This window comes from Diabrotica undecimpunctata, chromosome 1 (genome assembly GCF_040954645.1).
Source record: "Diabrotica undecimpunctata isolate CICGRU chromosome 1, icDiaUnde3, whole genome shotgun sequence".
Classification (NCBI taxonomy): Eukaryota; Metazoa; Arthropoda; class Insecta; order Coleoptera; family Chrysomelidae; genus Diabrotica; species Diabrotica undecimpunctata.
Genome location: NC_092803.1, coordinates 180,344,026 through 180,358,325, shown reverse-complemented (window position 1 = coordinate 180,358,325; position 14,300 = coordinate 180,344,026). Strand labels below are relative to the sequence as shown.

General features: G+C 33.0%; 1 protein-coding gene across 1 annotated transcript; it reads left to right on the top strand.

The window, feature by feature from the left end:
* Nucleotides 1–14,300, top strand: LOC140432642 (uncharacterized). Its single transcript, XM_072520675.1, has 6 exons — nt 1–192; nt 359–1,336; nt 1,508–1,546; nt 7,399–7,482; nt 7,672–7,722; nt 11,837–14,300. The coding sequence occupies exons 1-6, from the start codon at nt 114–116 to the stop codon at nt 14,116–14,118; spliced, it is 3,513 nt and encodes a 1,170-aa protein (XP_072376776.1). The 5' UTR covers nt 1–113; the 3' UTR covers nt 14,119–14,300.

Sequence of the window (14,300 nt, the reverse complement as noted above, 5' to 3'; positions counted from 1 at the left end):
AGTAATCATAACATATACGACTTTTATCTTTATCTTGCTTTGGATAAGCATACATAATTACAAACACCACTCGCAATAAGATTGCTCAGTATTTTTCATTAGTGACCCTCGAAATGATGTTATTGAAATGGTGCTCTTGTGTTGTACTGATTATTTTATTATCTATCGCAGATCAGAGTCAGTGTATTTTTTGTAAGTATTTAATTTTTTCTAAACATTACGAGTGCGACTTTTGCTTTGTTTTTCATCTTTAATCTTTTATTTTGTTAGTAAAGTATAGTCAAATTTAAAATCTTTTATATCAAACTATTGAAGTTATCTTATGGATTTTAAATATAATAATATGTATTATTTTTAGCTTCTCGTTCGTCTAGTTCGGGATCCAGAGGCAGTTCACGTAGTTCTAGTTCCTTTGGATCTGGATCTCGAAGCTCCAGCTCTTGGGGATCATCTGGATCATCATTTGGATCTAGTGGATCACGTGGTAGTACATTTGGATCTAGTGGATCACGTAGTAATACATTTGGAACTGGATCGCGAGGTTTAAGTTCCTTTGGATCGTTTGGATCACACGGAACTTCATTTGGATCTGGATCTCGTGGTTCGAGTTCATCATTTGGGTCCTCTGGAACTTATGGATGGAAAGTCACTGCCAAACCAGTTACTTCGAGACCCTTTACTAATTTTAAGCCTGTTACCAGTAGATTTCAACCAGTAACTACTAGAGTAAAACCTGTTTCAAGTGGATTCCATACAGTTGCACCTTCGCACAGAACTTATTCTAGACAACCAGCCTTTAATCCGAATTTTAATGCTGCTCCAAGTAAGGTTACCCCTTCTCCTGGAGTTCGCAATGCCATTACCAAACAACCAGCGTATAATCCCTTCTTTACAACATCTTCACACTTAAGTGCCCCTAAGAAGCCCCAAAATAATCCATTCTTTACTTCTTCACCCAATCAAGGAAGCAGTCAGTTTGGTCGTCCGACACCTAGACCTGTTTTTCACAATCCACACCAGAAAAATAATGCATCTGGTTTTAACAATTTTGCACCTCCAAAGTCTGGTTCTGTTTTTAATACACAACAAAATCATGGATCATCTTTTAACAATTTTGGCAGTGCTACATCAAGGCCACGCTTTAACAGTAGCAGCGGATTTAATAACCAGAGACCCGCTTTCTCAAATTCTGGTTCTACTTTTAATACACAAAACCACGGATCTGGTTTGAATAATTTTGGAAGTGCTTCGTCAAGACCACACTTCAACAGTAGCAATGGATTCAGTCAGCGACCCGTCTTTCAAAGACCTTTGGGCAATGGAAACTTAGGACGCCGTAAGTTATTATTTAATATCTATTTACCTAAGTATCTAGTAAAACGAACTAAGTAATGTAAATTTTTGTATTTATGGTTTTTTATGAATTTTGTTATAGTAAATCATTTATTTTTTAACTCTCTGTTGGTGTCTATTTTATGGATTTTAAATTATTTTTTTTTTATTTTAGCTGTGCAACCTTGGCGTCCTGGCAATAGCAGCAGTAACTGTAAGTATGATATGTACATATTCAAATATTTTTTAATCAGTGCCAAAGTTATTAATCTTTCTTGGTTTTGTCTGTAGAATGAAACGATATTTATAACAGAGTATTGTTGGAATTTAATTTGCAAAAAATTTTATGTTTATAAACATTTTTTAATTAAGAAAATCCCATTTTGAAGAGCAAGTATTTTGAAGAAAGTTGTCTGTTGAACGTTTTTATCTAAAATACGTAGTTTTTTTTACAATGTGATGATGCAGTACAAGTTTCGATAACCACGAGATAATACGCCTTCTCTATTGACTTCCCCAGATATTCCAATTAAAAATAGCCCCCAGAAATTTTATTTAATAACGTAAAATAAACTTAATTTCGTTTAATTATTTATTTCGTTGAATAAAAAAACAAACAATAATGGTATTTGCGTTAGGCTTTCACGGCCATCGTCTAACTTGTTAAACTGTTTGTTCGGGCTAATAGGACGTTATCTTCTGAGATTAGTTCTCAACGTTTCGCCAACATTATGGGTTGACATCTTCTGGAGATGTTACCACTCTGCTTGTAACCTGAAAATGACGTTATTTTCAGGTTACAAGCGGAGTGGTAACATCTCCAGAACTAATCTCAGAAGACAACGGCCTAACAGCCCGAAAACAAACAGTTTAACAACTAAGGCTATTTGTTGATATGGATAAGTGACTTCATTGATTTATGATCATCATCATATAACGGGGGTCCTACGGCGATTGCCGCTTCCCGCATTTCAGCCTCCATCTTTTCCTATCTCTCCAATCTCCCTCTTCTAAGCCTCTAGATTGCATTGTTTTTGTAGTTTCTTTTGTCCAGGAATTTAATGGTCTTCCGCTTTTCCTTCTTTCTGGCGGAACATACATTAAGGCTTTCTTTGGCCATCGCTCCTCCTCCATTCTCATCACGTGACTATACCATTGTAATTGCCTTCCTTGTATTCTATCTGAAAGAGTATCTCTAATTCCTGCACGGTTTCGTATTTTCTCATTCCTGATTCTTTCCATTCTCGATACTCGACATGACCTTCCAAGATAATCCATTTCCACAACGTCTACTTTATCTCGTTCATTCTTTGTCATCGTCCAACATTCGGCACCATATGTGGTAATTGGTTCTACAATTGCTCTGTATACCCGAAGTTTTGCATCTCTATTTTATTAGACCACAGTAATGAATTCAGTATTCGGATGCATTTTTTCCCTTGGGATATTCGGTTTTATACATCTACTCTGCCATCTGCTGATATGATGCTTCCTAGATATTTATACTGGTTGCAGCCTTTTATGACTGCGTTTTTAAGCCTCAGATCTGTGGTATTTCCTCCAATTTTTAAATATTCTGTTTTGCTTATGTTTACAGTAAGCCCTCATTTGGCATATTCCTCAAATAATTTTCGATTCATATAATTTATATCTTCCTCATCGGTTGCAACCACCACCTGATCATCTGCAAATAACAATATATACAGAGATTCTTGTCCCACTTCGATGCCCATTAATCTACATTTATTTCTCCAATTTCTCAATGCTTCTTGGACGTATATTTTAAAGAGTGTCGGTGACAAACAGCATCCTTGCTTTGGGCCTTTAGTGACTTTAAATTCATTTGAGGTTCTGGTTCCAATTTTTACACAACTAACTGCATTTTCGTACAATTTATATATCGCTCGGATATACGTCGAATCCACTCCGGACCTTTCGAGGACCTCAAATATTTTCTTTAACGGGACACTATCATATGCTTTCTCAAGGTCGAGAAAGCCGCTTTGTTCTTCAATATCTTGTATCTGTCTTTCAACCCTCTTCTTTAATATTCTGCCGTACAACCGGCCCACAGAGCTCGTCACACTAATACCTCTATAATTGGAACAGTCTCTTTTATTCCCTCTCTTATATATGGAGCTTATATAAGATTTATTCCAATCTTTAGGAATTTCCTGGTCTCCACACATACATTTATTGAAAAGGTCTACTATTAATTCTAAAAGTGCAGTCGGCCCATATTTAACCAGCTCTATGGGAATGTCTCCAGGCCCTGCGGCTTTTCCGTTTTTAACCTCTTTTAAGGTTTCCGTCAATTCAGATAATGTTATTATAGGGATTTCCTGTCTTTCGTCTCTGTTGTCTATTAATTCCCTTATCTTTTCCCATCTGTACTCTACTGTATCCTCTTTCAGCAGTTTCGTATAATATTCTTCCCATTCATTTAACTTTATGAGAGAAATGTTGTCTTCATTTTTCTCATTTTTCCTAAACTGCTTTAATGTTTTCCAAGCTTGTGCCACTTTTGTTCCACCCATAAATCTGTCCAGTTCATCACACTTAGCCTCCCAGTTTATATTTTTTGCCTTATCCACGTCTTTTTTAACTTCTCTATTCCATTTGGCGTATATTTCTCTGTCTTGAGGATCTTTGGATTGAAGCCATATGTGATATGCTTGTTTTTTCTTGAGAACTTTCTCTTCTAGTTGCGTTGACAACCATTCAGGTTTTCTTTTTTTCCGATTTTACTTCATTGATTTATACAGTTGTATAATTGCTGTATTATTGTTTATTTAATATTAAGCTATATCCCTAACTTATTTTCAAACCCTTTTGGTAACTTTTGTAACTCATCTAGGGGAGTTATTTGTGAGTAATATAATAAAACCCATAAATTAGGTCATTCAATTCTCATTTGACTATCTGAAGCAATATCTAAAAGAATGAATTTATTTGAACAACCACTAATATCATGAATTTTAAATCCATCTTTAAACAACACTGCGAAATGTATATATAAGAACATTTACAAAAAAAACTAAACAAATTATTTACAGAAGGACTAAGATGGTCGTTAAAATTAATATAAAAGAGATACTCAGATGTTTGTTGTTTTCTTTTTCTTTCTTTTCTTTAGCAGCCCATTCTGGTCCACTGCAGGACATAGGCCCCCCCTTGTGTTTATCATGTTCGCATGCCTTAAGCTATCTGGTCTCAAGTTCTCCCTGCCTTTTCTTTAATGTCGCTGATCCATATTTTGTTGTCGTCCTACCCCTTTTTCTTCTGCCCTTGGTCGCCATTATATTAGTGTCTTTGTCCACTTCTCTCGCTTTTTCATGCCATATGCCATGCCTCTTTTCACTTAGATTTAGCTTCGATAAAATCTAATTTGTTTTTTTTTCTTAGATTTTAGAAACGAAGATTTAAGAAGTTTTTTGGTTATGTGGCCAAAAATTAATTAATGGCAGTAGTAATAAAAATGATAATTTTTTTTACGTTTGAATTTGGATGTGCATCAAAAGTGAGAAAACATAACTTCAACGTTAAAAAAAAATAAAGTGACATAATCTTAGCGCTCATTTTTTTCGGTTTGTCTGTGTTCAATCGTTGACTATTCCCTTGACAATCATTAAACCTCTTACCCAGCCCAGTTCAACTTCTTATCTTCCGCAACCTTCCGCAATCATTTTACAAATTTATCTCGTGCTGACTACTTTTTGCTGGATTATAAGACGAGAAATATGGTATTAACTGCCTCTCATTACATGTCCAAACTAGCTAACTCTTTTCGTTTTGGCGATATTCAGAAGCATCAGGCCTTTATTTATTAGTTTAGGGACTTCTTCATTGCCGGTTAGTATAGTCCAGGAAATTTTTAGCATTTTCTAGTAGTGTCACATTTCAAACGCCTCTATTTTATTTATTTTGTCGATCTTAGGCGTCTCTGTTTAGCAAACTTCTCAAATATGTAGATCCAAATAAGTATTAAGCTAAGTCGATAGTATTTTCGCGAATCGTTTTTGTTGTTGTTGTTTGTAACATGAATCTTACATATGGCAGTCGATTTTGTCTTTTTGATGGTTATATCTATCTTCAACTGTCTATCCTCTATCCAGTAGCAACTGTAAATCATCCATACTTTTGGTCGTAATGGCCTTGTCATCAGCGTATCTTTTATTGTTTATGACTTCTCCTTCTATTGTTACACTTTAGGTACTATGCATATATACATTGCCTTTTAAAAAATATTTTCCGAATACATATTAAATAGTACCGGCGACAGAACTCATCCCTGCCTCACACCTCGTTATATCGGTATTATGTCAGTAACGCCATCATCTACTCGAACTGTTTGTAATATATATTTATTAAAAGATGCATGTCATAGTCTTTTATTTTGTTCAATTTCAAGCATTGAAATAGTTCTGTATGTTTAACTCGATTGAATGCTTTGTTAAAGTCTATGAAACGATACTCGCACGCAAAATAGTGCCACAACAAGTACCATCGCTTATTTCTAGACTACTTTTAAATCCAAATTGTTTTTTGCCAATATTTTGTTCGGAAGAAGCACTTATTCTGTTCAATATCTTTAAAAATTACACTTTTTTTAATTATACTCCAGTCGGGATAGCATTTGACCTTACCTGGCAAGAACCCCAAAATTTTATTATTTCAACCTTTGGGGGGGGGGGGTCAATAGTGGTGTGAATTTAAAATCGCGACTGAACGCCGTTACGTCAGCCGCCATCTTGATTTGAAAGGAGAACCGTTTTTGCTTAATATCTCCGTAATTTTCAACTTTTACATAAAAAGAGTATGGACTGAAATTGAGCAAGGGGGAAGCATAGTTATTGAATCATCTCGTTTATTAGTTACTTTGCGACTGAATGTATATAAGTAATCTGAAGAGAATTTCATTTTATACAATTTTAATCCATTACATATTTTTTTCTGAAATCAATATTTAAAGTCGTAGCTTTGTTACCATTTATGGTTTGCAGCTGATGACGTCACTATCTAGAGTTCGTGAGCCTTAGGACCTTAAATGTTGACAGTAGCACAAAAAAATTAAAGAAATCAAAATTATATAAAATATAATTTACTTCATTTTTGTGTAAAGTTAATAAACGAAATATTTCAATAATTTTACTTTTTTTACGAAAGAAGTTGCACAGAAGAAATTGTAGGAAATCGTGATTGAAACAATTTAAGTTCTTACGATTTTGTTAAAAATTTATAAATGGCCAAAATATTGAATAAAAACAAATTTCTATAAAACCGATCTATGCAGCTCTTACGCTCGCGCCTTTACCGCATACGTACGACCTCATATATTGATTTTAGCAAAAAATGAAAGAAATGAAAATTGTATAAAAATTGTATTAAAATTGTATGAAATATAATTCTCTTCATTTTTATTTAGGTTCAATTATATCGTGTTAAGTTATTATTAAACGAGATAATGAGATAATTATGCTTTCTCCCCCCACCATTTTCTCTATAACTTGGAAAATATTGGCTGCACGAAAAAATTTGCAAAGAAGAGATTGTAGGAAATTGTAATTTCAACAATTTAAGTCCTTACAATTTTGTCGAAAAATTGATAATGTCTGTAAAACCACTCCCTGCAAGGTCTTACGCTCGCACATTTACCGCATACATACGACCTCAAATATTGATTTCAGCAGAAAAAAAATAAAATTAATCAAAATTTAATAAAATATAATTCTCTCCGTTTTTGTTTATGTATATTTATGTCGTAAAGTTAATAATAAATGAGATAATTCAATAAGTATGCTTCCTCCTTTCAATATTTATATGTGTTCATCTCGTGAGAGAGTAGACTTGAAGGAATATTAAGATTAACATGTTTTTTTTCTAACTTATGTTATATTTTTTTCTTTACAACGGTACAAAATTACAAATGTCAAATGTCAAATGTCAGATATTGTTTTTTCCCTTTTAATATAAATGAAAGCTATTATTTGTATGTTTTGAGTTTAAAAATGTCTTGTGTAATATTTGTTACTATATTATATAATTTGTTATTATATATCTTTTTAGGGGGACATAACCAGAGACCACTTTACACTACCTCTAAACCTCTATACCAAGGACGATCTTGGAATACAACTTCATTCAGTGGAAGTAAGTTCTTTAAACGTTAAATCGAAGTTTCAGTTTTTTTTGTTACTTATTTAAACTGCTGTGAAAAGACTCAGAAACACTTATAGCCATATCCTTCAGCTTCATCAATAGACATTTGTGTCATGAATGCATACTATCCTTATACTTTAGAATAGTATACATATTTATATCAATTATTTTTATTTCAAGGTTCGTTACATAGACCTGGAGCTCAAGGGAATGTGTATCAACCACCAACAAGTAAGTTCCTTTTTTAACATACTTTACCTATATTAAACATTCTTTTCATTTATCATTTATGTATAGATATGGACATATGTTTCCATTCTATGACTCTGCAATCCATTTTTTCTATGCTAGTTTCCAGATATTGTCACAGCATCGCATTAAAGTACATCTAAGTCTTAAGTTTACAATATATGGTTTTCATTCTGTTATTTTTTTTGTGGATGTGTCAATATCTATTCTATTCTGGCCCATCTCTATTTTAACTTCTTCTTAAGGTGCTTGTCCGTTCCGAACGTTGGCGATCATTCTGGCTATGATGACTTTGTTGGTTGCTATTCGGACTAGCTGTGTTGAGGTCTTTCTATACCCTGCTCTCAGGTTAGCAAGCTTTTTTCCTTCAATTTTACCTTGAAAATTGCATTGAAGTAGCTCATATCTGGCTTGATTTTACAGCTGCTTGAACTTTTTGAACTATATCTGTCTAAATTTCTATTTCATATATAGAAACGGGGATTAGGCATTGTGTAGGTAAGTATTCGTATCAGTTGTTTAAACTTTGGAAACCAAACAAGAAAAAATAGGTGATCTGATTATATTTCTTAGGAAGTGGTTTATTTTTACAGATGTGATCCATGCTAGGTAAATGCATAATGATTTCCCTTGTTTAAAATATTTAAAATGCATCTGGATCTTTGCTGATAGGACACTGTGATCAGAAGATATCGAATTTTTACCATCGAGCTAATACAATTTTTATTGAACATTGATTTTGTGCATGTAACTGACATTCAAATCACCGATCGCTTCAAGCGTTGTTTCTGAGAGAACGGTTCATTCTATACAAAAATTGGTAATAAATATGTTTGTTTCAAGTTATCTCAGCTACATGTCTTATTTAAAATATTTTTTTCTACGGCGTACAGATTCTTGGTAAATCTATTTTTTGCGTTTTAAGCCCCCTGCAAAAATGCAAAAAACTTCCTTAACTTCAACGTAAAACTCCCCTGCAAGGGGGAAGCCCAGGGGTTAAAGAGGTAATCTTTTTTGCATGTTTTTTGAGGTACCAAAATTGACGATCTCGGTAAAATTCAGATTGTTCGTATGATTTTTAGAGGTTCTAATAGTCGATTGCTCGAAAATATATCTGTACTTCTATATATGTTCTCTATTTTATTGTATATCTTCTTCTTCTTCTTTTTATATAGACATGACATTGTCTGTTTTTCAATGTGCCTCCAGTAAGTTGTCATTCCATCGTTTGCGTGGTCTTCCTACTGATTGTATTTCTATTGGGGAACCGTCTCTTGCCGTCTTTACTACCCTATTTGTTGTCATTCGGCTTATATAATCGTTCCATTCTACTCTTCTATTTTTTACCCAGTTTTTGATGTTCTCCACCTTGCATCTATGTCGTATATCTGTACTTCTAGCTCTGTCCCATAGTCTCTTACCATCAATTTTTCTAAGTGTTTTCATCTCTGATGTTTCTAACATCCTTTTTGTTCTCTCTGTGTCAGGTCTTGTTTCTGCCGCGTATGTCATTATTGGTCTGATGACTGTTTTGTAAATTCTGCCTTTCGTTTCTTTCCCGATATTTTTATTTCTCCATATTGTTTCGTTTAGGCAGCCTGCGGCTCTGTTTGCTCTATTCACTTGATCTTCCAATTCGGTTTCGAGCTTTCCGTAGCTAGATAATGTGATGCCTAGATATTTAAACTTCATCACTTGTTCTATTATCTGACCTTCCAGCTCCAATTTACATCTTAGTAAATTTGCTGTTATAACTATGCATTTTGTCTTTATTTGGGAAATTAACATGTTAAATTTTCTAGCGGTTATATTAAATTGGTGCAGCATACGTTGTAAATCATCTTCACTTTGAGAGAGTAGTATTGCGTCGTCTGCATAGCATAGCATTTGGTATCCTTTTTTAGTTCTTACTTTTTTTATTATTTCGTCCATAATCAGGTTGAACAATAGAGGACTCAGGGAATCTCCCTGTCTTATCCCATTGCCAGCTTCAATAGGGTCGGTTAGTTCTTCTTCTACTTTTACTTTTATTATGTTGTTTTGGTAGATATTTTCGATCGTTTTGATTATTCCTAGAGGTATGTCTCTTGCATTCAGTAAGTGGATAACGTCTTTTAATTTGAGCCGGTCTAATACCTTTTTAAGGTCCACGAAACATAGATTGTATATGTATGGCATAATAACTGTACTATTTTTAATATGTAGAAAATAACCGATTTCAGTCTTCAAAGATCACTTGTCGAATAATGAATATATTTACTTGTTTGAGCATGTAGGTATGGATTTGCGAATTTTTGAGTTTCCAGACATTGTCTAAAGAATTTTATATTTTTGTTATTTTTATACTTATCTATCAATTCATCTGATTCTTGTCTGAAAATTGTCTCATTTTTGGTGTAAACTAATTAATTTATTGTTTGCATCGCTTTTGTTATATTATATTTTACTTTAGTGGTTATCGTTATGTTTAACAGTGGCGAAGCTTGATGAAAAATTTTGGGTAGACAATTTTAAAGGAGTAATCCTTATTTCAGGAGTGAGGAAAATAAAACAGAATATTTTTTAAATATTTTATTTTCATAAACAAGTAAACACAACAAAAACATGGACACATTTTTTAAAATAAAAAATAAATTTAACTTATAAATAATAATAAATATTAATTTTTTTATATATATTAAGTCAATTTTTTTATTTTTATTACTAGCAAAATAGTCAATAACTTTTTCTTTCATTTCTGGAGTAATTTAGTGCACCCTATCCTTTTCAATGCTTAAAGTGGAAAATGAGGAAAGTCTTTCAGTAGTCATTGTATTCCGCAAATATGTTTTAATTCTTTTTAAAGTGCTCATAGATCTTTCAGATGAGGCCATTGCTACAGGAATCGTCAAAAATAATTTTAGTAACTTATAGCATTCAAAAAATACTTCTGTTAACTCGTTGTCAAAATATATGAAAAAAGTAAGGTTCTAAATGTTTTTGTTCATCTGATTAAATTACAATCAACTCGTTTTCTAATTTTCTCATATCAAAAGTTTCAGGATATACTTTATCTAGAACAATTAAGAGATTTTTTGGAAATTGTTTATTATAATTTACGAAACTGTTTTTATTTAGTAAGTTGACGAAAGAGTGTCGAATGGGTGTCTTCGAATCTTCGTTGTAATTGCATACAGATTGTATCCAGTATTTCAAAACCTATTCTTTTAAAAATTTTTACTGTGTTAACATCAAGAGTTGTTTGAAGTATATTGGTGCACTCATTTACGCATGGTCATTTCTCAGATTTTTAATATTTTGTGTCATTTTATGTATTTCTTCGACACATAAGCCTACATTGCCAGAGAGTTTTGACTGTAAAATCAAATAGAGGTGGTCTGTGAAAATAAAAATTTTGTAAAAAAGATGTAAAATAAGCACAAATTTAGGATTTAATAAAATATTTTTAATACCAATTGCTAAGTTGGTACTCTACTGGTGTTTGCTAGCTTTGTCAACAAAATTTTTTATAGTATCTATTCCACTTCTAGTCCAAGATGACAAAATAACAGACAAGGAAAACAATATAATTTATTTTCAGTTTCGCTGCCGCAAAGCCATGTAAACGTCTCGTACCATTTATGATTGAAATTTCTTGTTGTTTTTCCATCTATTTGTGATAAACTTAATTTAGGTCGTTTTTGACTATTTTTCAATAGACAAATATGGTATTGTCTTTATAGTATAGGCTCCAATCGCTAAAGATTTTTCGTCCTAGGTTTAGAATTTGTTTAGTTTAGTTTTAATTTTTCTGTAATAATAGTGCAGGCTTTTAGTATGTTTGGCTAATATTAATTATTTTTAAAGACATTTCTAAAAATATTCTAAGGATTTTTCTATTTTGGTAGACAATGTCTACCTTGTCTATTCTTCAGCTTCGCCACTGATATTTAATAGTTATTATCGAATTAATTCTTTACCTTTTTTTGCTGAAATATCCGTTAAAGACTTTTTGATTATTTTAATATTTTTACCACTTTTTTATTTTTAAATCACAAATAAAAATACGTCCGAATATATTTTGTATTTTAGTTTAATAATAAAGTATTATTTTCAGGTTACCGAAACACTTATACGACCGGCTCTGGAGTACACTCACACTACCCTGTTCAACCGGTATTGCATCCTATTCACACACAACCATCAACAACAATAATTAACAACAACAACCATTATTATGGAGGTTCAACATATTATCGTCCAGGTTATAGTTCATTTGGAACTGGGTCTACCCACGTTACTGTTATCAATAACAACAACTACCATCACCACGTGATAGTACCTACACGACATTACTATAGTTATGGTCCGCCAGCTATTGGAGTTACTGTAGTGAACAGTTATGATCCATTCGCAACCACACATTATCATACAACTTACCATTACTCCACGTACGATACTGGAAGTACCTCACTTGGTTTCTTCTTAGGGTACCAATTAGGAAAAATTAGTCGACCAAGTTATTACTACCACAGTACCACCTACGTGAACAACGAATATGTTCCCAGATATGATCATTATACTGTTCATCACTATTATCATAATAGCGAATCAATACCAAAGGTAGCACCTATTCAACCTAATGCAGTTGTAGTTTGTCCAGGTGATAGCAGTAGTTTGTGTCCTCCTGGTACTATGTCACTCTGTACAAATAACGGTGCAGTTATGTGCGTTGTTAATGCTATGAACACATCTCCTTGTTCTACAAATAAACAAGTTAATTGTGCTAACAGTACCATACCGTGTGAAAACAATTCTTCACCAGAATGTAAACAGAAGACAGCAGCATCTGTATCTATACCATGCGTTTCTACTGCTAACATACCAGCAAGTGTTGATTTTATCAACAACAGTGTTATTGTAACAGACGCAAATGACTCAACAGTTAAATCTTTTTGTGTGACAGTTTTAGCTTTACCCTCAAAAAATGAAACAGAAACAAGCAAAGATCAATTGAGTCAACAACTATTGGAAAACAGTGTACCATTCCAGTATACTACAAACCAAACTGGCGTTGATCTTTTGGGTTATTACTTAGCTCACAAGGTGCAGAATTTGGTCCAACCCACTTTTAGTTATCTAAATTATGATCAAAACTACAATTACGTAGAAAAGTTCGACCATTACGACGTGTTCCAATACTATCACGGTGCTGATGTCTTGCCAAAAGAAGTAGAAGTAAAACCAGATCAGATCATGAGCTGCGCTGGAGACAGTGGTACTGTCTGTCCCCAATATACTTCTTCTTTATGCCTCAACGATGGAGCAGTTATTTGTGTAGCTAACAAATCATCTACAATCTTCAGTAATGAACTTCAGACCAACTATCTAAATGGTAGTATACCATGCGATAAACTTAAGTCTCCATTTTGTGTACATAATCGAAACACAAAAGTTCCTATACAAATTCCATGTTTTTCCACTGCCAAAGTCTACGCTAATATAAGTTTATTAGAAAAAAGCTTTGGAATAGACAATGATATTCAACGTTACAAAACTTTTGAACTTTCCAACGTAACTGCTAATTCAACAGCCCAGAATATAACTGAACTTTGTGTAACTGTTTTACTTTTACCAGCAGAAAAAACTATTGCTCAGGTACCAAAGATGATAAAAGTAACAGGATTACCTAATAAAGGCAATCATTTAGACTTATCAAAATATATTTACCGAGATTTGAGCAATAACGAAATAGGACTATATTTACTTGAAACGTTACCAAAACTATCTTTTCCATCCTACTATTTTATTAACGCTTATTTGTATTCTGAAAATGGCACAGTACAAAAATATGATCATTATTCTGTACACTACCAAGAGCACGGCAGGGAAATAATACCTGCTGATTTAGAATTCCAAGCTTTTGACTTACGACAGTGTGAAGGCGATAGTGGTGTTATCTGTCCCATAAACACTTCCGCAATTTGTCTCAACGACGGTGGAGTAATGTGTCTCACAGATATGTTGTTAACGAAATCATGTGGTAAAAATTCTAGTACTACTTGCGTACAATCGAATTTTGGTTGTGAAAACCGTAACAATTGCAGAAGTTTAAAGACTATAGACATACCATGTATTTCAACAGCGACAATTTATGGAGATATTATGGCGGTAAACCACAATATCTACGTTAATGAACCAAACTTAGCCAAACAATACACCGATCTTCAACTTATCCCTGGAACAAACGTAAACAACACGCCGGTATATCACAAGGCACAGCAGTTTTGTGTAACAATAGTTGCTTTACCAGAGGTCAGAAAATTGTCTGAAGGTGAAAAATTATTAGCAGTCGCCAATAACTTATTGGGTAACATAATGTTAAAATTGTATCGATAAACGTCACCTTATATAAATATAGAGTATATTAATTGATACTTTTTAAAATATTGAAAGACTGTTAAAATATGTATTTGGGTCCATAATATTTGTTTTATATAATTATGAATATAATTTACATTTTAATTTATATAAATTATTGTTGTTTGTACTTCATTCGTAAAATACATTTTATAATTTCA

What these genes read in the sequence shown, in the direction of transcription:
- LOC140432642 (XM_072520675.1), top strand. Translation starts at nt 114, where the DNA reads ATGATGTTATTGAAATGGTGCTCTTGTGTTGTACTGATTATTTTATTA. An exon ending in TGGCAATAGCAGCAGTAACT is followed by an intron (nt 1,547 to 7,398) that starts GTAAGTATGATA and finishes ATATCTTTTTAG; the next exon opens with GGGGACATAACCAGAGACCA. An exon ending in TACAACTTCATTCAGTGGAA is followed by an intron (nt 7,483 to 7,671) that starts GTAAGTTCTTTA and finishes TTTTATTTCAAG; the next exon opens with GTTCGTTACATAGACCTGGA.